The following is a 25,073-nucleotide window of genomic DNA, read 5'->3' on the forward strand; positions in this document are numbered from 1 at the left end:
TACCTATCATAATAATAATAGTAATGTCTATAATACTTTCAAATATGATAACAAGTATGATACTAATAATAACAATAACAATAACAATCAAAACAATCACAATAATAATAATAATACTAATAATAATTAATATATAATAACAATAATAAAATTAGAAAAGAAAACTACCTCACATGAAAAGAGTTTCAAAAAAAAAAAGAAACTACCGTCCTCTGGACTCGATCTCGTGACCACATGCTCACACGCAAACACTCTCGACCATCCCACCAATTCTGATTCTCTGTACTAATATCGAATTTAAATTTTATATATAAACTGTTTTTCTTCTATTCCTCTTCTTCTCCACAAGTCTCACGGATTCAACAAAACATCAATAACCAAAAAAAAAAAAAAAAAAAAATCAGGGTTCCTTTTAAAGCTTCAAAACATTACAGAAAAAAAATAATTTGGGTTCTAAAATAAAAAAAAAAACACTAAAGGCCTACTGCAGCGTCGGTTCTTGGAACAAAACAAAAAAAATTGATTTCGTAATAGATAACATTATAGATAATGTTTATAACACGAAATAGTTTTCTAAACATGTATAAAAACTACTGGAATCGTCAATTTGATCAGAAACATATACACGAACGCGAATTTGTCTCAAGAACAATTGTTGACTTTTTTTAAACTAAACTTTGACTTCAAAATTCAAGATCGATATAAAGATTTGAGAGTTGAGATTTTGCAGATAGATTCAAAGAAAGATTTCTAACCTTTCTGCATTTTTAGATTTTGAAACTTTATTCGAAATTGAATTAAGAGAAAAAAAAATTGGAGCGTGCAGAGAAGAAGAAAAAAAAAAAATATCGCTGTGCTCTTTAATCCCATTGGATTTCCTTTTTATTTGATTTGCAATTATACATAATCATTTTGTAATAATAGAGATCGGTTGATAAAAAATGGAGAAAATGTCAACACAGGTTCACGAGTTTGGAGCAGGAAAGAAACAAAAAAAATAATAATAATAATAGAGATAAAGGATACAGAGGTCAAGCGTATAATATAGATCCCTACTGTTTTTTTTAATTAATAATAATAATATATAATAACAATACTATTAATATCTAATAATATTAATAAAATTAATAATAATGATAAATATAATATTAATGATAATAATAATTGTAAAAATGATAATAATAATAATAATAATAATAATAATAATAATAATAATAATAATAATAATAATAATAATAATACCATACTAATTATGATAATATTAATATTTTATCGATAATAATAATATTAGTAATAATAATCTAATTTATACATCCAATTTCATCTTTATATGATATAAAGTGATATTATGAATACAAATATTGATATTTGACGATACAAATAACATTACTACAACAACTATATTTGTATTTAAATTTAATTTATTAATATCATCTATTATTATGTAATATTTAATAATTATGTAATATGTATTGTAACATATACTGAATATTATATATTTATGCATTTTAATATAAATATATTATAATATTTATTTACATACTAATTATATTATACTTATGTATGTAATTATGAAAAATATAAATGTTTTATATATGTAAGTATTATATATATTTATTAAAATAGTACATTATTTTATCATAGATATATTATAAATTTCTACATATACATAATATAATAATTATGTATAAAATCATATATATATAGTTATATTTATGTATATATGTATACTACCATATATATAAAATCATGTTTTAAATGTTGAGTAGATGATTAATTATGTATATTAAACAATTAACTACAAAGTATAACATTGTACATTTAATATTTTGATAACGTTGGTAAAATATGTTTGAATCATTTATATACAATATACTATATATATTCAAAATGAAAATCTTTAGTTATTAAATGTTATCTTTTATAATAACAAAATTACTTAATAGTTCATTAATACTAATATAATTAGTTTTATATATAATTATTTATATTTACATTCTTAGTTACAATTAAAGGTTCGTGAATCGTCGGAAATAGTTAAAGGTCAAATGTTATCATGAAATAGTTCAAACATAATGAGACTCGGTTTAATAGACTTTGCTTATCGAGTCGAATCATATAAGATTATGTTTAAATTTGGTCGGAAATTCCCGGGTCATCACAGTACCTACCCGTTAAAGAAATTTCGTCCCGAAATTTGAGTGAGGTCGTCATAGCTAACAATAAATATGTTTTCCTGACGAATATGAGTTGATAACTTGAGTTTTATCATCATTGAGTAATATGGATAAAAATAATTCAATTATTCGAAGAGTGCGAATGAAGCTATTCACAAAAGGATGAAATGAGAAACAAAGATTTGTTTTTAACTTTTGACGTAGTCAGGTTTGAATTTAGAAAATAAGGCGCGTCTTAACTTTTGACATTGCCTTGGTTGAATTCCGGAATTTAAGGGATTTAAAGAAAATCTTGAAGATCTATAAAATCTGATTCTTCGGGATTTATGGAAATTAAGATCTCTTTAATTAAATACGGTGATCTGCCCCGATTACTACGTCTGATATTTCCAGTATAAATTAAGCTCTTCCTTTCCATTATTCTCACCATTCTTATACTTTCTTTCTTAGTTCATACATCCAAAAGATTCTGAAAATGATTAATCCAGTTCTGATCCTTGTCCTCATCCTTACTATCGCAACAATCATTCTCCTTTTCCAACTTCCACCAGAGGAATCTGCTTTCTTCTACTTCGCCCTCGGGATTATAATGTTTTTAATTCTCCCGTGTCTTTATGTTGCGATAAACATTGATATACACGGTTTGTAATTTATGTGTTGTTATCGGACTTTATATTCTCCCTTATATTTCAAAGCTCTATGCTTTTGTTTTCTCTTCCCGACTTCAAGTCAAGCGAATAATGGTCCAGAATTTATAGATATAGAGTTTCGAATGATTATAATGTTCTAAGCATGAAGGAACGTGATAGCACGATTTGATTTTCAAATTTATCAACATCACGGAAGATAGAACCATCAAGAATACATTTTCTTGATTTGTTACGGAGTTAAGTAGCATGAAAGAGTTATGTAACATGGCACATGATGACGTTATGATCTGTGAATCATCACGTTTCATTTAGAAACTCAGCATGACTTACTGTAATATAATCACGTTGATCAAGTGTCATTATATTATACTAACTCATGCATCAGTTCCCATCATTACTACAATAACATTCATATTTTAAGCTTGAAAATTTACAGAATATAGAAACTAACAGTTTCTATATGATGTAATACTGATAGCACGAAAAGATTAATGATTTCAGATAAGAATAGTTATAAAAATATCTCCAGAAATATGGAGGATATTTATAATGAAAGGTACGATAATATCTCAGAATATCTAAGATCCGAGGATGATAGAAACTATTGTCTGCAAGGGTTTAGAGTAAGGAGCAAGTTATTCACTATAGACTTTAGCAGACATTGAATTATTTGGATTCTTTGAAGTCAAACTTATTCTTTGTGATTTATCCACGGCTTTCTTCATAGTTTCGCATAATCTGCTTTTCGGTACTATATTTTCTATTGAATGTTTCCAATATATTGATACACAGGAAGCACGAAGAGGTATATAATTTCGGACGAGAATATTTATGAAAATATCCTCAGAAATATCAAAGATATTGATGATGATATTTTGGAATTTCTAAGTTCAACGGTTGATGGAGAAAGATTTTCCGCAAGATTTTAACATGACTTCGGAGCAAGATATTCTCTAAAGATTTCAACGGATCCAGAATTACCTGAATCCTTTGAATATAGGATTTGGTCCTTGTATTTGTCCTTGGTCTCCTTCATGGGTAACTCAATCTGTTTTTCAATACCCAATTTTCTATCGAGCGTTCCTAACACTCCTTTCTTTATCATCAAACTTTTGTCCGTTTAGACCATCTACCATTTTTCTGTTTCCTCTGCATTTAATGCTATGATATCTGAATCATCGGTTATTAATCCGAGGTGGTTTCAGGAGAATTGTGTTTTTAGATGATTAAACGCTGATGGTAATATGATGGAATATGAAAGGTTACCTGGTAACAATAAAAGAGCACGCGTATATATAAACGTTATAATAAGGTTGTTTCGTACGAAAAGTCGAAGTTGACTTGTTGGAGTTGTGACAAAATTGGCTAATTTTGAAAAGGGATCGCAAAGTTGTTTTTGTTAATAAATGCCAAAGGATCTGACGCGGCTACGTGTTGAACTTTTACTCAATTGCCGAGAGTTTCTCAGGTGCATAACTATATGCATAAATCTTTCCTTCCGTAGATGAAGTGCGGTTGATTCATCCTATCGATTGAGGTGTTTTCAAGAATCATGAAAGGTTTGAACGCAGAATGTAATCGTGAAGATACAAATGAGGTTTAAGACGAAATCAAGTGGCAAACTTGAAGAATTGTTTAGTTTCATATGTTATATTCAATATTTTAATTCATTTTAATTGTCCAATGTTATTAGTCCACAGTCGATAGTCCACAGTTGACAGTGCAATCATTCATATATAGTTTAATATATAATATTTGAATTAATTAATACGTATCGTGACCCGTGTACATGTCTCAGACTCGATCACAACTCAAAGTATATATATTATTATAGAATCAACCTCAACCCTGTATAGAGAACTCGATCATTACTGCATATAGAGTGTCTATGGTGATTCCAAATAATATATATAGATGTGTCGATATGATATGTCAAAACCTTGTATACGTGTCCCGATATTTAAAGTGCGCAAAATAAATAACAGAAATTAAATGACGATAAATAAAGTGCGTAAAGTAAATAACAGAAATTAAATGACAATAAATAAAATTGCGAGAATATAAATTGCGATAAATAAAATGTAATACGGAATTAACAGTTAGCTAGGAACAGTTAGCTAGGATTTTGTTAGCGTGGTTTCTTAATAAAATTTAATATTGTTAATTAGTCTGTTTCTAATCAATTTTTATTGTGTCCATTATTTCTTCATTATGCCACTTGTTGGATTCTGATAGGTCAAAATTCAAATATGAAATTGAATTTGAATGAAAATAGTTATTCTTTGGTGAACGGATAAGTATCCCGGTGGTTGTAAATAGGATAGTGAATAACTGTTGAATCAGATTCGAAGAATATACAGTGTAACTTATTAATGTGAAATTTAAATATTCCTCGGGTATTACCTACCCGTTAAAATATTTTTATTATTAACAGTTTGTACAAAAGAATTTTTAATTACAATCTTTATGAAAACATATATACATATATATTTTCTTCAGATGTAATCATGAATTTAATGAGTTAACATGATATTAAACTCATTTAGTTTTCAGTTGGAACTAGAATAAATAATCTCTAAAACATTAGAGATTACATAATCACCATGTCGAACGAAGATAACTGATGTAGAATGTCATGTAGAATGATGATTATACTCGAGGTATAGATTGAGATGTTGAGGCATGTGATATTGAAATTTGGGTTGTTGGTGGTACCGTTGGTGCCGGTGATTTGGATGAAGCTGGTACGTTTTGCACCATATTTTCCAAGACTACAACTTATGCGCGAAGTTCGTTAACTTCTTCTATTACACCGGGATGATTGTCGGTTCGGACGAGCGGATGAATGAGGTTTAGAATCTGAGATAGTATATGATCGTGATGAGATACTTTGGAAATGAGAGAGAAAATGGTGTCTCGAACAGGTTCGCCGGTAAACGTTTTAGGTCCATTGTCAAGAGGTGAATTTGGTTAGTGGAAATGATCGCCTTCTTCGCGTTTCCATTGATTAAGTCGACTACGAACCCATCTCCAATTCATTCAGAATAGATGATGGCTAATTGATCGATTCATTCCGGTTACTCTGCTTTCGGAGCTCGAGTGGAAATCCATATCGAAATAGCTGTCGGAATAACTATCGAAATAGCTATCGAAATCAGATGGACTCGAACTGGTTGAGGGATTCATCTCGTACGATCAGATGAAGGATTTTCGATAAGAAGAAGATTATAGGATGTAGATTAGTACCCTGCAATACATAATTTACATATGCATATATAATACTAAAATCCCATAAGCTACGGAGGAATCTACGGAAGCTGTCAGGCAAAGGTAACAATAACAGATACGCTAAGATATGAATTTAACTATACACTGTCTATGCAATAAAGGCAGTAAGACGTGTCTTAGACTTTAAGGATGGTAAGCAAATAATTTTTCGACACTAAATGATAAGCAAAACTTTTGACATGCAAACACGGTCGAAGTCCAGACTCATTAATGCATTCTAACGACTATCAGTTAGACTCACTAATGCAAGACCTGGTTCGCTAAGACCACCGCTCTGATACCAACTGTGAAGACCCGTCCTAATCCATCCGGACGAAGTCCATATCGATTATAAACGATTCACAACAGTTGATTACATCGCGAGATACTTGACCTCTATATGATACATTTTACAAACATTGCATTCGTTTTTGAAAAGACAAACTTTCATTACATCGAAAGTTGACAGGCATGCATACCATTTCATAATATATCCAACTATAATTGACTTGATAATAATCTTGATGAACTCGACGACTCGAATGCAACGTCTTTTGAAATATGCCATGAATGACTCCAAGTAATATCTATAAAATGAGCAAATACACAGCGGAAGATTTCTTTCGTACCTGAGAATAAACATGCTTTAAAGTGTCAACCAAAAGGTTGGTGAGTTCATTAGTTTAACTTAAACAATCGTTTCCATCATTTTAATAGACCACAAGATTTCAGATTTCCATTTCTCATAAACATACGTCCCATGCATAGAGACAAAAATATCATTCATATGGATTGAACACCTGGTAACCGACATTAACAATATTCATATATAAGAATATCCCCATCATTCCGGGATCCTCCTTCGGACATGATATAAATTTCGAAGTACTAAAACATCCGGTACTTTGGATGGGGCTTGTTGGGCCCGATAGATCTATCTTTAGGATTCGCGTCAATTAGGGTGTCTGTTCCCTAATTCTTAGATTACCAGACTTAATAAAAAGGGGCATATTCGACTTCGATAATCCAACCATAGAATGTAGTTTCACGTACTTGTGTCAATTTCGTAAAACAGTTATAAAAGTTGCGCATGTATTCTCAGCCCAAAAATATAAAGGGTAAAAAGGCAAATGAAACTCACGATACTGTATTTTGTAGTAAAAATACATATGACGTCATTGAACAATGCAGGGTTGGCCTCGGATTCACGAACCTATATCAATTGTGTATATATTAATACGTATAATGTAAGTTACAAAATTTCATTTATTAATATGTATTATTTATATATTATAGTTTTGTAGAATTTATTCTAACCTTTATTTTAAAACGTATACTTATATTATATTTTAAGTTATATTTTATATATATATCGATTTTATGTATATATATCTATAATGATTTACGTTTATATAAATAGTGACATTAATATATTTATATACATATATTTGTGGTTAGTATTGTATTTATGAAATTTTATTAGTTTGTTATGTGAATTATTAATACAATCATAGTATATACCATAAGTATATATATAGTGTACAAAAGATTTATTTGTTAAAATAATAATTTAGATAATAATGATTTACTAATAATAATAATAATTTTATTAATAATGATAATACTAATAGCAAAAAAAATGAAAATGATAACTGTTAATGATACTAATAATAATAACTCTAAAATAATATTAATACTAATACCATACTTATGTTAATAATAAGGATTCTAATATTTATAAAATGATAAATGATAATCATAATAATACTAGTAAATATTAATGATGATACTGATAAATATGATATTATTAATTGTAAATGTACTGATGATACTATTATTTATAAACCGGTACAAATTCTAATATTGATGATAATAATATATTTTTATTTCCTTCACAATAATAATAATAATGATAATCATAATCATAATCCTAATGATGATAAAATACTAAAATGATAAGTTTATTACTAATAATAATATTATTAATACCTATCATAATAATAATAGTAATGTCTATAATACTTTCAAATATGATAACAAGTATGATACTAATAATAACAATAACAATAACAATCAAAACAATCACAATAATAATAATAATACTAATAATAATTAATATATAATAACAATAATAAAATTAGAAAAGAAAACTACCTCACATGAAAAGAGTTTCAAAAAAAAAAAGAAACTACCGTCCTCTGGACTCGATCTCGTGACCACATGCTCACACGCAAACACTCTCGACCATCCCACCAATTCTGATTCTCTGTACTAATATCGAATTTAAATTTTATATATAAACTGTTTTTCTTCTATTCCTCTTCTTCTCCACAAGTCTCACGGATTCAACAAAACATCAATAACCAAAAAAAAAAAAAAAAAAAATCAGGGTTCCTTTTAAAGCTTCAAAACATTACAGAAAAAAAATAATTTGGGTTCTAAAATAAAAAAAAAAACACTAAAGGCCTACTGCAGCGTCGGTTCTTGGAACAAAACAAAAAAAATTGATTTCGTAATAGATAACATTATAGATAATGTTTATAACACGAAATAGTTTTCTAAACATGTATAAAAACTACTGGAATCGTCAATTTGATCAGAAACATATACACGAACGCGAATTTGTCTCAAGAACAATTGTTGACTTTTTTTAAACTAAACTTTGACTTCAAAATTCAAGATCGATATAAAGATTTGAGAGTTGAGATTTTGCAGATAGATTCAAAGAAAGATTTCTAACCTTTCTGCATTTTTAGATTTTGAAACTTTATTCGAAATTGAATTAAGAGAAAAAAAAATTGGAGCGTGCAGAGAAGAAGAAAAAAAAAAATATCGCTGTGCTCTTTAATCCCATTGGATTTCCTTTTTATTTGATTTGCAATTATACATAATCATTTTGTAATAATAGAGATCGGTTGATAAAAAATGGAGAAAATGTCAACACAGGTTCACGAGTTTGGAGCAGGAAAGAAACAAAAAAAATAATAATAATAATAGAGATAAAGGATACAGAGGTCAAGCGTATAATATAGATCCCTACTGTTTTTTTTAATTAATAATAATAATATATAATAACAATACTATTAATATCTAATAATATTAATAAAATTAATAATAATGATAAATATAATATTAATGATAATAATAATTGTAAAAATGATAATAATAATAATAATAATAATAATAATAATAATAATAATAATAATAATAATAATAATACCATACTAATTATGATAATATTAATATTTTATCGATAATAATAATATTAGTAATAATAATCTAATTTATACATCCAATTTCATCTTTATATGATATAAAGTGATATTATGAATACAAATATTGATATTTGACGATACAAATAACATTACTACAACAACTATATTTGTATTTAAATTTAATTTATTAATATCATCTATTATTATGTAATATTTAATAATTATGTAATATGTATTGTAACATATACTGAATATTATATATTTATGCATTTTAATATAAATATATTATAATATTTATTTACATACTAATTATATTATACTTATGTATGTAATTATGAAAAATATAAATGTTTTATATATGTAAGTATTATATATATTTATTAAAATAGTACATTATTTTATCATAGATATATTATAAATTTCTACATATACATAATATAATAATTATGTATAAAATCATATATATATAGTTATATTTATGTATATATGTATACTACCATATATATAAAATCATGTTTTAAATGTTGAGTAGATGATTAATTATGTATATTAAACAATTAACTACAAAGTATAACATTGTACATTTAATATTTTGATAACGTTGGTAAAATATGTTTGAATCATTTATATACAATATACTATATATATTCAAAATGAAAATCTTTAGTTATTAAATGTTATCTTTTATAATAACAAAATTACTTAATAGTTCATTAATACTAATATAATTAGTTTTATATATAATTATTTATATTTACATTCTTAGTTACAATTAAAGGTTCGTGAATCGTCGGAAATAGTTAAAGGTCAAATGTTATCATGAAATAGTTCAAACATAATGAGACTCGGTTTAATAGACTTTGCTTATCGAGTCGAATCATATAAGATTATGTTTAAATTTGGTCGGAAATTCCCGGGTCATCACACAACTAGCTGATATCCTGACTAAGTCGGTCAACGGGAGATTATTCAGTGAAGTCCTTGGCAAGCTGAATATTGGAAACCCCACTATTCAGCTTGAGGAGGAGTGTTAAAGAATACAGCTACTTACCTGCACTTGGAGTATTACCTTTTGAGGTAAGTTGACATTAGGATCAGAGAGAGGTATTCTCATCCTTTCCTATTAAAGGTTCTCACAAGATGTCACAATATCAGAAATGTCAGCCAAGTCAAGACATGAAAACGGATACCAGCTACTGCATATTTCCCTTTACATAAAAGTGGTTCCAAAAACAAATATGGAGTCTAAATCTTAATAGAAATAGATGTTAGTATCTTGGTGCATATAAGCACACTTTGTAATGAGTTAGAATTCAATTCAATTGTATCAAACATTATTCATATTCAATACAAGATCAAAATCATTACTTTTAACATTGAAAACATTTACATACTTTTTACCCGTTAATTTCCCCTAAGTGGTCTGGTGTTGATTTGGTTGATTGTTGGATTCACTACTAGAAAATATGACATTAGCGACGGCAAAATCTCTCCCTAATCTGTCCCTAAACGTGTTTAGCGACGAATTTACGACAGATTGAAGCCGACCCTAATATCGCCCTCGGGAAAAATTAGGGACGGATTTAGCGACGACACTGAAATTAGCGACGGATTAGCGACGGACCTCTTAGAGACGGATTAGCGACGGATATCTTAGGGACGGATTAGCGACGTGTATCTTACAGACGGATTAGCGACGGACATCTTACGGACATATTAGCGACGGCACGCTAGGGACAGATTTAGCGATAGATTCTTACCTTATACAGATCCGTCGCTAATGATATTTTTTCTGGAGATTAATTTGTTTAAATCGTTTTCCCCAAATTTTTCCAGCTTTTAAATTTCATCCACAAATCAAAACATAAATTCATAAAAGCACAAAATTATATTAAACATCTTAAATATCCATACAACATCCACATCAATTGTTCAAAACTAAGTACTATCCTCTAATCCTAAAACAATGTATTGTTCACCAACAAAAATCAAAACAAATCTAGGAGCTTGCTAACCATGAAAAGTTCATTTACGAAAGTTTGGTAGATGGTTTGAAAACAGTTCAAGCATTTCTCTCCTAACTTCATCAGCCGCACCTTTACTATCCTCGACTTGATTTTGAAGACGCACCTCACGGGCTTCCATCTATCTTTTTGAAATTTCGTGAGCTTCAAGCATCTTTGTCTGACTCTCTTCCATATCCCTTTTTGTTTTTTCATGGATTTCACACATTTGCACCATCACTTGCTTCATTCTTTCAACCTACAAGATAGTAACACGTAGAAATAAATACAACATAAAGTTGTTGATAGAAATTTAGGTTTACATTATTCGTGACTTGTCGAGGGTAACCGAAATCCACAGCTTATTTTGATTGTTTATATTATTGTCAGGTGCATTTGAACCTAGTTCTGCTTGAGAAGAAGGTGCATCTAAATATGGTCGTGCTTGAGATGAAGGTGATCCAATCTCCGGAACATTAATTCCATTGATGCCATCATTCTGGTCCATATGCTCATCTTCGATATCATCATCATAAGATATATATCGGGATAATATGCTCATCTTCGATATCATCATCATAAGATATATATCGGGATACATTACCTCTACCTCTAGAGCTGAGCCCGCGCCCACGCCCACGAACACCTCTAACTCGACTTGTTTGGCTACCACTTCGCCCAGCTGAGCTGCGTCCAACCATGTTTTAAATACCAGGAAACTAAAAATAAAATAATAATCAAAAGTCAGTTTCAAACAATCTAAATTGTTGCAAATACATAAACTTTCACTACATATACAGAAACTTGCACTTAAAATTCACAATAAGAGAATGTTTGAATAACTACTCTAGTAACGAAAAAGAAAATAATGGATACCATAGCATTTTATACATACATACTCACAATAAACAGTACCATAGCAATTTATGCATACTCAGTTAACATAATAAAGAAAACTTGACCACATCAAATTTATACCACTAAAGCAAAGCTACTGTTATAGAATTATAGAAATTTGTGATTAAACTAATTATCACAATGAATACATCCACCAATTCACCTTGAGTAGACATGCATGTTTATCTCAAGCCTCTCAACCTCCATAGCCAAAAAGCTTTCACGAACATACTGTGAATTCTAATTTTTAAACTAATTAAAGAAACTTGTGATGTAAGCATTCTAAATTCATCTTCACTATTCTTATTATTCATATACATAGCCGCTTCAATCTTCCCTGTACTTAATCAAACACGAATTCATTGTTCGTGTACAAATTAGACTATAACAATTAATATCAGTGTGAAAAATGATATCTGTAAAAATATCACGAGGAATACTAAACTTCAAACGACTAATCAAAATTATTACAGATCCAATTTCTCAAACTAATTAGAACAAAAACAATACTCAAAGAAAATTATCTCGATAAATAATTAAAAAAACCCTAATTTTACAATTTTCATACCATACACAAATTAACAAAAGAAATGATAGTTATATACATACATCTATATATTTCAAGAACGAAAAAGAATCGAATACAAACCTTAATTGAAGATACAGACGATCGGGATCGGGTGAGTAGTTCGTGCGAGTGTGATTCTGTGAGTGAGGAGAAATGGGTTTAGTAGAAAATGATATTTGGGGAAATGGGTTTGGTCTCAAATTTTCAACAAATATATTAATCGTACTCCGTATAAAAATTTGGGGAAATGGTGGGAAAAAGCCCGCCTAATTACAAGAGGAAAGTAAATACTCCATCCGTCCCAAATCTATAGTTCGAGACAAAAAACACATAATTTATATGTATTTTTTGTTAACTTTTCAGTCTTATCTCTTACGTCTTACATATCAATTTGTCCTATATATTGAGAAAAAAAACTTTATCACATTATTTTTTTTCCATTTATAAAAATTGACAAATAATTTGAGACTTTCCAAAAATGAATAATGGAAATAGATATGGGACATATGGAGTATTTAAAAAGAAAAATTTAGTGACATGAATTTTGAAATAAAAATAGTTTTTTCCTAGAAATTAGTAATAAGATCGAATCGAAGGTATATATCCGTCAAACATATAATATATTGATGATGCATGTTATATTTGATAATATATATGTATTCACGTGTTCATTCATGTTCTTAAACTCGAAAAGTTCTTAATTATAAAAGACAACCGTCCCAAATCCGTCCCTAATACTCGCATTTACCGATATATTCGGGACGACCACATATTTATATATATTTTAAAATTATGATTTAGACGAAAACGCTTAGACGCTCATTCCTAAATGCATCTATATTAGTTAACAAACATTTTAAAAATACTAAGTAGCGTATAAATATAAACACATGTACGACTCTGCATATATTCACTAACAACGATAATGAAACTTATATATAAACACACTAGATCGAAGAGATACATTAGACAAATGTGTAATATATTGATGTGTATATGTTATATTTGATAGTATAAGTGTATTCTAAGACTTTTGGTACTTATATGTGTTCATTCGTGCTCGTAAACACGAAAAAGTAACAATTATGAAAAAACATTCGTCCCTAATCCATCCCTAATACTATGCTTTACCGACGGAATAGAGACGGCCATATATTTATATATATATTTTAAATAATAATTTAGACGAAAATGCATAGACACTCATTTCTAAATGCATATATATTAGTTAAGAAACATTTTAAAAATACTTAAGTAGCAAATAAATGCAAACACATGTACGAGTACGAATATATTCACTAACAACGTTAATGGAACTTATATATAAAAACACTAGATCGAAGGTATACATTAGACACATGCGTAATATATTAAAGTATATATGTTATATTTGATAGTATAAGTGTATTCTAAGACATTTTGGTACTTATACATGTTCATTCGTGCACGTAAACTCGAAAAATTCTCAATTATAAAAAACATCCGTCCCAAATCCGTCCCTAATACTCAGATTTACCGACGGATTAGGGACGATCATATATTTATATATTTTTTTAAATTATGATTTAGACGAAAGCGCATAGACACTCATTGCTAAATGCATTTATATTAGTTTACAAACATTTTAAGAATAGTAAGTAGCGTATAAATGCAAACACATTAAGGTGCATATATTCACTATCAACGATTATGGAACTTAATTATATATAAAAACACCAGATCGAAGGTATACATCTAACACACGTGCAACAAATTGTTGTATATATCTTAAATTTGATAGTATAAGTGTATTCTAAGACATTTTGGTAGTTATACGTGTTCATTTGTGCTCGTAAACTCGAACAAATATTAATTATAAAAAACATTCGTCCCAAATCCGTTCCAAATACTCTGATTTACCGACGGATTAGGGACGATCTTATGGTTATATATATTTTTAAAATTACGAGTTAGACGAAAACGCATTGCCGTCGTAGATCCGTCGCAAAACATTATATTTAGGGACGAATTATGGACGAACATCTATTCGTTGGTAATCCATCGGTAATCTGTCGCAAAAGTTATATTTAGGGACAGATTACCGACGGACGTGTTATCGTAGTTAATTCGTCGCTAAACCGTCGCAAATTTATGTTTTATGAGTTCGTTGGAAAGTCGTCGGGAATCCGTCAGTATTTAGGGACGGAATTATACGCCGTCGCAAATCCGTAGCTAATTCCGGATTTTCTAGTAGTGATTGTATCATATTTGTTGTATTTTTTTTTTTTTTTTTGAGGTGTTGTAATGTCTTTTATGAATTGAGGTCTTAGTCGCGATGCGGTATTGATTTAGAATTGTTGTAATTACTGAGTTTTTGCTAGTTCTTTTCTTTTTTTTTTTTTTTTTTAACAAAATTGTTGCCTTTGAAAGAAAATGAGGTAGGAATGTAGGATAGAATGTTTACTTGATATGCAGAGGAGACATGCTGCTGAAAAAAACTGTGGTGCGGTTTGGGTCGATATAGTTATCGACCCATTTAGCCCATGTCCTGAGAACTCTTGCATACGCCACGGGCCTATCTACCTCATCGTATTCGGTTGCTCCTTTGTCGAAAGAACCCCTCCTGTATTGTTGGTTGATTTTAATCAGAATGTATCATATATTATATTAAATTATACTACGTATTAAATTAATAATTAATGATTAATATATTGATAATTAATATATATATATATATATAAATATGAAACTTACAGGACTTTCATGGTGAAAGTATTCATCCACCAAATAGTCCACATAGTCCACATTTTTCCAATGTTGACCATGCTTTTTAATGGATCCAGGCATTATGATCCTGTTTAATATACTATGCATGGTTGGGTCATCTGAATTTGATTCCACCAAAAATGGGGCCCAGTAAAATTCCACCGTGGCATTATAATCCTGCAAATATTTACATCAAACTTCTGGTTTTGTAAATTAAAACGTTACAAATGCAAGGGCTTTACTAAAGATGGTATTTGCCTATTTGGTCATGCGCTCAAGTCTCTTTATAAACAAAATTACAAATACAAATTACAAATCACAAACATAATTAATTTTAGAGTTTAAACTTATAGTTACATAAACATCACTTTACAATAAATAAATACAGTAACAGCTATATACAATATTTTTATATATGTTAAATTACATTAAAAAAAAATTCTTTGTTTTAATGCTCAACTTGTGTTCTAACCAGATGCAAATAATAGAACTAATAAATGATCACAATGTTCTCATAAAGGCTATATATTTACGATTATAGTGAATTTATTTATTTACTTGTTTTAAATTAAACATATACTCTTTTTGTTCACGACGGGACTCGAACTCAAAATCTTAAATTTTCTTGATATCGCTAGACGAGAAGCCATTTACTTACAATGATAATGAATTACTCAACGGTTTTCCCCATGTACTTTGTGTCATGGGATAGAGAGAGGTCATGAGTTCGATCCTTATGGATGACATGATTTTCTTTAAAACAATTTAACAACAATAATGGTGGTATATATTGACCCTATAAGGAGGTTTTACCGGATTCGTTCACGAACCTCTACCCAGGAACATTGCCCGAATGGATGTGTTCCCGGGTACCGTCGATCGGGTTCGGGTTTCCGACCGAACGTGTGTGATACGTGCAAATGATGAGGATCGTTGAAATAAATGATCTACTGATGTCAAAAAATCGCCGTTCGAAAAAAAATTACTCGTATTTTTCTATTTTTATTTGATTTCCATGAATCATATTAATGCCACCAATTTCTTCATATCCGAAGCATTAAAACGGACACAACCACATTCAATAACTCTTATCAAATGCCTAATATTCCAGTTAGATTTTTACTCATATAGTAAAGTAATTTTAGCTGAAACTTGTATGTCATTTGATGATAATATTTTACAATATATTATATATGGAACAATCTTTAGTCTTTACAGACTGCAAATCTAACTTGGTAAAGCAATAAAAACTCTATAAATAATAAAAGTATATCAAAGAGAGAAACCTCAATTCTAAAAATGGAAAGTGAACCGGTTTTATTCAAGCTCTTTCTTCCCGGAGGAATAATGGATTGAGCCAAACACACCATTGATTCCCATTGATTTCTGTTCAATGAATCTCCAACAAACATAAGCCTCTTGTTCCTTAGTTTCTCAAGCAACAATTTTGCCCTAAACCTTTCATTTTTTTTTTTTTTTTTTTTTTTTTTTTTACCAAAAATTACAATTCAATATCAATTTAACTTAGTCATTCAATACTAACTATACACCCTTCTAAATGTTTTTGCACCGATTCTTTATATAGATGCTTGGCACATTATATATGCCAAATGTCTATTACAAGAATCGGTCATATACAAATTTAAAATTTTTATATCATTTTATATCGTCACACAAAAAATTCAATTTTCTATTGATATGAGTAGCAAAGGATCTTACTTGGGTAAGTTACAACCCTTAGGTTGCCACCTCCAATTTTGATACCTAGAATCTTTTCTCCCATTTCTCATACATGTTACTTGAGCCGTAAGAAATTCACATTCGTCTTCTTTATACAACGGATGTGTTACATCATCATAAACCCAACTCCCATCGTACAAATCACATTCTTCTGGTGGCAATTCGATCTCTTCATCGTCTTCTACTTCTTCCTCAACCGCAGGAACGGGCAATTCAATCACTTGATCCTTTTCGCCATTAGCCTCCACCAATAAAGTTGTCCTAGTATTTATCTCAACCATTTCATTTCCAACACTTACTTTCTTTAAAGACTTGCCATGTGTTACACTTTTGGGACTTGAGAATGGGAATTCGGCTATGGACTTAATATCTTCGTTGTATAAAAAGAACCCGAATAGAAAAATCGAGAGAATAACGATTAAAATAGAAAGATTATTATTTTTTCTTTGTTTCATGGCTGTGGTGTAAGTTGAAAAGAGTGAGGTTTTTCGGCCTGGGGGATTCATGATCATTCGGATACGAAAGATAGAAGAGTGAAGTGGATGAGGTGGTGATTATGATACCTGGTAAGGATATAATGATAAGAAGTACATAGAGACATTGAAAATTTTGGATTTGTTTAAGTAGATGATTTGGTGAAATGGGATTGTCTTCAAGTAAGTGCTTTCTTTTGGTAGATGGTCATCTTCTACATAATTTTTTTTTGTTAATTGTATACTCTGTTTTGTAACTAATTTCTTCAACCTTTTTGCTTAGAAACATTGTTTTCTTAAAAGAGTGAGAATAAAGTTTTAGTAGAAGTTGGGTGGCTTGGCTCCTTTTCAAGTCCAGTAGTGAGAGGTGTGGGTCGAGGGGGTGAGTGTGTAAAATTGGGATGGTGTTGCTTTTTTACAATGACCAATTCTAGCTGTTTTTCTCTTTAAAGAACATTTCTGTACAACTTGAATATGTAACAAATTGATCATGTATAGCTTTTCAAGAAATTTGATAAATTTTGGTGATTAGAATTTCAAGAGAAAACAAATGATGATATTCCGTGAGATGTTATCGAGATTTAAATCTCTATTATCAAACAACTCAATAGATTTTATTTTTTTATTTTTTTTTAAGTAACTCACAAGATCATTTATAATAGGCTTCGTCTCTTCGACTTAAAACTACCGTCGAGATGATTAAATGTTTTACGATGCAAGTTTCAGTTTTTAGAGATCACTGTGAGTGATATGATTAAAAAATAAACATTTTTCTAGATATGTAACTAGTACAATCATGACTTCTTCTCCTAAGTTTATATTCTGACTCCGTCTCTATATGCAGGTGGGAACATTCGATAAAGTACGTTACATTTTCACATAATTAACTCTCTTTTGTACTAAGAGCACGGGGAGTCGTTCGGTGTTAAATCTCAGTGTTAAATTTAACACCGGATTTAACACTGAGGCCAAAACAGGGGAAATGGTTCAGTGTTAAATCTCAGTGTTAAATCATTATTTAATTATTTTTTTAATACTTTTAATAATATTATTTAACTTATTTTTTTTATACTTTTATCTATTATTCATTTAATATGATTCATAATAATAAACTATAAAAATAAATAATACTTTTAGTTAGTAATATTTATAATTATAAATTATAAATATTTAAAAAGAATTTAGCCCAACTATAAAAATAAATGTAAGCCCACTAATTTGGCCCAAGTTCACAAATTGATTACCCTAAAAAAGATACGCCTTTTTTTCATCTGCTTCTTCTTCTTTTCATCTACTTCTCTTCTCCACCATTAAACCTGCAAAACTCCTCCATTAAACCTGCAAATTCAAATAATAAGGAGTAAAAGAAGTAAAAAGAAAAAAAAAATTACAACGGATCAAAAGTGCACCGTTGTCCAGCTAACGTTGGCCAACGTTAAACACCTTTAACGGTGGTTTAACGCCGGCGGGGAGTGGGTGGCACCACCGTCCCCACCGTTAAAATGGGTTAACGGCGAAAAATGTTCTCGACTCCTGGTGCTCTAAGGCTAAGGCTAAACGTGATGCATTTTAATTGACAAACGTGTCCAAAGAAGGGGCAAAAGACAAAAGTAAACGGGTTCATTAGAACACTTATTTTGTATGTCAGTGACTTATAATGGTGATGTATAAATATGTTACGGAGTACGTACTTTTTAATTTTTTAAACTTTAGTTTAGAGTTGCTGAAATTTATTTGAATATTTTGTTAAAGGGGTAGCATCTATGAACTTCATTAATAAACTAAATGGCTAAATCTATAATGGTGTCTTGGTGATGGACCAATATATAGATCTGTAGGTACTTGATGAGTTGATGAAAACCCCACATTCGAGCGTTCAACCACATCAATTTAACAGAAACTTGCATTGTATAGAAGCAACAATTTTACTTGATCTAAATGGTTTCATTTGAAAATTGATGGAGTATCATCTTTTCATCAAAATAACTCTGTATGTTTAATTACTCAAACATGTATTGAATAACTCTTTTTTTTTCTGAAAAAACGATAATAATTTTATAAAGAATACAACATATAAACCGAAACTACCGAACTCAAAAAATAAAAAATAAAAAAAACAACTTAAAGGGGAGCTCACAACTAACGTAAATTCTACATTAAAGACGAATCAAACAAGAGACGAACTGACCTTACAAACATGACAAGAGAGTAACCGATTTAAATCGTAAAGAAAGATTAAAAACCATCTAAGAATAAAAAACACAAGACAACCAAAAAAACCTGATTAAACTCGAATCGACATTTTGACAAAAACACCCGATGAAACTCACAATCGACATTTTGACAAAAACAAAGAAACGTTGAATAACTCTTTAGAAGAAACATGTACTTTAATATACGGATCAAATAGTCCATTATATCAAACTATCATAAATCATACATATATTGGTGGAGGGCATTCATTTTGTTGGAGGGCATTCATGTGGGGCGATCGCTAACAAAATACTTAAAGTTACGTTGTACAAGTAATCTAAAAAAATCCTTGTACGGAGTATGTTTTAATTTTTTGCTACTAACTAATGTTTGATGCGTCTTTAACTAGTTGACGAATTTAAGGTTGAAAAAAATGATGTTTGAGGTTAGGTGTCAATTGAATTTTTGATATTTTTATATCATGGGTGAGAAAAGTAAAGTCAAAGGAAAGGCAAATACAATCCTTTTTATTTTAGGGCAAATTACAAAAAAAAAAAAAAAAGGTAAAATATTTTACCAATTTTCCTATTTTAGGTAATCTATTTCATTTTTCTACAAAAAAAAAAAAAAAGTCAGTTTTCCAAAGTTAATCAAAAAGAGGAGTCTTATTAACTTTCTCTGTTAAACGCTAACGTGACAGTCCACGTCATCTATTTTTTCCACTTCAAAGCCAAGATAACTTAACAATCTCTGCTATAATATTGGAAAGTGAATTAACCAATCATATACATTCGAACTATCAGAGATTCATCTCACATCGTATGTCAATATTAAATTTTCAAATACCTACAAAAACTACAACTTCGATCTACAAGTGCAATTCATAATATGCAATAACCTCGCGTAGTTTAGAAAATGTAATAATGTAAAGCACGAAGAATACAAAGAGCACAGAGTATACTCAATAATTTGTGCATATGAGCTACCGACTTAGTTATTTTTCGTTATTTCGTATCTAACAATCATTACCGAATAAAATGTTGGAAAATATGGATTAGTGGGTAAAGAATCAACAACCGGATTGATACTAGAATCGTGTGAACACTTTCTTAATAGAGTATTTCGACCCACTTGGTCACGGGTTACACGAAATCACTATTAGGATAAGACTAGTATGAACAATCGTCTTAGACCAAAAGATAATTGTTCGTTGCAATTGTAGATTGTATAAATCTGGAAGTTTTGTGTTGAAAGTGTGTTAGACATGTTCAAAATCTGGAACATTGTGTAAAATGTCTAACTTTTCATATGGAAATGAATCCATATATTTATAATGGATCAAAATGTGTTTACCAAAAGTCACAACCTTTCATGATATCCCATACATAGCTTGGAAGTTTATATCCATGTATTTGTGCTTAAATAGGTCCAAATACATGTAAAAACCGTTCATAAATGTCCTGGAACAACCCCATAACGTTTGGGGTTCAAATGCACCTTTTAGGTAAAAATGTCACATTTTCATCGTCCATGCGTTAAGCCACGCCGCGGCTAGGGACCTGCGCCGCGACTTAACAAATACACAAGCACCAACAGCAAACAATACCCTCGAACTGGACACATCGCCTTAAGGCGCGCCGCGCCCCTCCCAGCCGCGTCGCGGCTTAATGCTGCTGCCTAGCTGCTGCAGTTTTTCGCGATGTGGTTCGGTAAGTTTGGTCTTGCAAGTCCCGTTTCGCATTTCTAATGTTCCAAACATTATTTCCAAGCTCACTATTATAACCTCAAACCATTTTACACTTTACGAACGTGTACTCCATACTCTCCAAATCCGTGTAGCATTTCAATGGTTCGAGCACTTTCAACTTAACAATCCAATCAACTAAAATGACGTTGGATCATGCTAAAATCACCAACATAAAACGACATAGCTGAGAGATATGTTAGCAAAAGCATTTACTAGTTGTATTTACTAGTTATGAGAAAATCATCAGTATAAAAACTAAATATTAAAACTTGAACAAACCCGCAAAATACTGCTTCTATGATGAAGAATTGTCCAATGGGCTGTTGCCTGTGGGTTAGTACGGAGAGTTAAAATCCTGTGTAGGCAAAGCCCAGTACTTGAGGTTCATATTTGATGGTCCATATATGAAGCCCACTATGTTTCCATACAACCTCACCATTTTGTAGCAATACTGGACCCGTCAGCCATTTAGTCAGTTCCAAGTTATCACTTATCAGTTATCACAATAGAGAAACAAATAATACGTATTTTCTTTATAATAAAACTATCTATCTATCTACATATATTTTACCTATATTTACGAGTATAAAACATGTGTAGTTAGCTTACGTGTAAGTTCCTAATTAAATTCTGTCACGTATCGCCCGTTATTTTTTCAATTTATGTTTTTTAAAAATAACTTGTAAAATATTATTTTTTGATACTCATTGATTTTTTGATATGATTAATTCAATACTCCCTCACACCACTACCAAAGGAACTCCATTTTTCACAATACTGACACATCAAGTCATCAGCTAAATTTCTCTCTACAACACCACAATACTTAGAGTATGTTTGGCAAAACTAGCTGATATCTTTTAGTTTGTAGCTGTTAGCTTTTAGCTTTTAGCTGATAGCTGGTAGCTTTTAGCTTTTTAAATATATTTTAGTGCTTGACAGAGTAACTGAATCTGTTAAATAAAGAGTAAAATGACAATAAGCTAGAAGTTAAAAGTTACTTCTAGGGTTTGTTTGGATGAACTAGCTTGAGCTGGAGCTTTTAGTTGAAATCAGAGCTTATGGACGGGGGGTGTGTTTGGCACACAAGCTTCTTGGAGCTTATGAGAGCTTACTGGAGCTTGAGCTTATGATTTTAATAAGCTTCAAGTCATAAGCTTTGTTTAGTAGACATAAAATGTTGAGCTTATGAAAATCATAAGCTCTTAAAAACTAAGCTACTTCTAGTAGTTTATGAAAAAAAGTAGAGCTTATGAACTGAAAAATAAGCTTCAGCTAGTTTACCAAACACTTAAAAAAAATAAGCTCTAGCTACCAGCTTTATAAATAAGTTTATAGGAGGGTTTCCTCGCTTACCCAAAAAAAATAAAAATAAGCTCCAGCTCCAGTGTTGAAAAGTCAATGGTTGGTGATGGTAGGCTACCTACCATTTTTCTTTCCGTAATATTTGAGGTACAAATGAGACTTTCTCATTTGATTTACTCCACCTAACCTTCATTTGTTGTACTATAAATAGAGGAGGTTTCAAGCTCTTCAATGCATCCCAACACATTCTTCCTTCTTGTGTTCTAGTTGTCTAATAGAGAATTAGTAAGTGATAAATCTCCTAATTACAAGAGATATAAAACTTGGTACTTATCCTTGTAATTAGAGAGAAGTGTAATTCCTATTATTCATATTAGTGAAACGTTTCTTTTCTTACCCGTGGTTTTTACCCTATTGAGGTTTTCCACGTTAAATCTAGGTGTCTCTTTATTGTCGCTATTTCAATTATTACTAGCGGTTTGCTATAATTCGGTGTCGCTTTTCTCAACAAGTGGTATCAAGAGCTAAGGTCTAATATCTAGTGTGTATTAATCTACTTATCGTATGCTCTGTGGTTGCCACGGGAGTGGATCGTCCACATCAGAAAATAAGTAAGATTATTTTCACTCGATAAAAATTCTCGGGTACTATTTCTCGTAAAAATAGTATTGTCGAAAAGAAGATTGTAATTATAGCAATGTCTACAAAATTTGAAATTGAAAAGTTCAACGGGAGTAACTTCTCGTTATGGAAACTAAAGATGAAAGCTATCCTGAGAAAGGATAAGTGTTTGGCGGCCATCAGTGGACGGTCCGCCGAAGTCACTGATGAAAAATGGGAAGAGATAGACGGCCAGGCTATCGCAACTCTTCATCTGGCATTAGCAGATGGCGTTTTGTCTAGCATAGAAGAAAAGAAGATGACGAAAGAGATTTGGGATCACCTCGTAAAATTGTACGAGACCAAATCACTCCACAATAAGATATTCCTTAAGAGGAAACTTTATGCGCTACGCATGAATGAATCTACTTCAGTTAATGAGCACATTAATTCTTTGAATACTCTATTTTCTCAACTCGCTTCATTAAGTTGCAATATAGAGCCAAATGAACGTGCTGAACTTTTACTTCAGAGTCTACCTGACTCTTATGATCAACTCATTATTAACTTAACCAATAATGTTCTCTCTGAGTATCTAGTCTATGATGAAGTTGCAGCTGCTATTCTAGAAGAAGAAAATCAGCGCAATAACAAGGAGGACAAACAGGCCGGTTCACGACAAGTGGAGGCCTTGGTGGTGTCAGGAGGGGGATCAACGGAACGTGGCCCAAGTAGGAGTCACAATCATGGTAAACCGAAGTCTAAAAAAAAGAAGACCTATACATGCTACAATTGTGGCAAGAAAGGTCACCTGAAGAAGGATTGTCGGAGTTTAAATAACTCAAATCCTCAAGGAAATATTGCAAGCACTTCAGATGATGGGACTGCTTTGGTTAGTGAGGCAGTGGTAGCAAATGAAGGCATAAAGACATTTGTTGATGTCTCGTTATTTGACTCGGGAGCTACTTTTCACATGACCCCTAGAAGAGAATGGTTCAAACAATATGAATGCATCTCAGGAGGATATGTATATAGTTGCAATGATCATGAACTAAAGATCATTGGAATTGGAGATATCATTCTGAAGATGCACGATGGTACAGTGTGTACTTTTCAAGGTGTACGACACGTGGAGGGTTTGAAGAAGAACTTATTGTCTTTAGGACAATTGGATGATCTTGGTTGTAAGATGGTGATACATGAGAAGATCATGATAATCAAGAAAGGCGCGGTTGTACTTATGAAAGGAGAAAAGGTGGGTGCTAATTTATACATTCTGAAAGGCGAGACGGTACAGGAATCGGAAGCATCCGTTGGTTCGAATAGTTCAAGTGATAAAGATGCTATAACATGGCATCAAAAGCTTGGACACATGTCTTGTAACATCCCGCCTTTTTCCGTTTTCTTTTCCGTTATACTAATTTAAACTCCGTTATATGTTTATAACATCTCCCGTTAATACGCGTTTTAAAATATTCCGTTTAGGTATTTTC

At 30.7% G+C, this 25,073-nt stretch overlaps 1 protein-coding gene across 1 annotated transcript in view; it reads right to left on the reverse strand.

The window, feature by feature from the left end:
* LOC139862517 (xylan O-acetyltransferase 1-like) overlaps positions 1 to 17,717 on the reverse strand; it is a 40,674-nt gene extending 22,957 nt beyond the window's left edge. The window contains 6 exon segments of the mRNA XM_071851137.1: positions 15,221 to 15,379; positions 15,511 to 15,549; positions 15,551 to 15,699; positions 16,809 to 16,980; positions 17,242 to 17,440; positions 17,591 to 17,717. Of these exon segments, the coding sequence (XP_071707238.1) occupies positions 15,221 to 15,379; positions 15,511 to 15,549; positions 15,551 to 15,699; positions 16,809 to 16,980; positions 17,242 to 17,440; positions 17,591 to 17,717 (845 nt within the window).
* Positions 17,718 to 25,073: the final 7,356 nt, after the last annotated feature.

Source organism: Rutidosis leptorrhynchoides, chromosome 8, assembly GCF_046630445.1.
Source record: "Rutidosis leptorrhynchoides isolate AG116_Rl617_1_P2 chromosome 8, CSIRO_AGI_Rlap_v1, whole genome shotgun sequence".
NCBI classification, from domain to species: domain Eukaryota; kingdom Viridiplantae; phylum Streptophyta; class Magnoliopsida; order Asterales; family Asteraceae; genus Rutidosis; species Rutidosis leptorrhynchoides.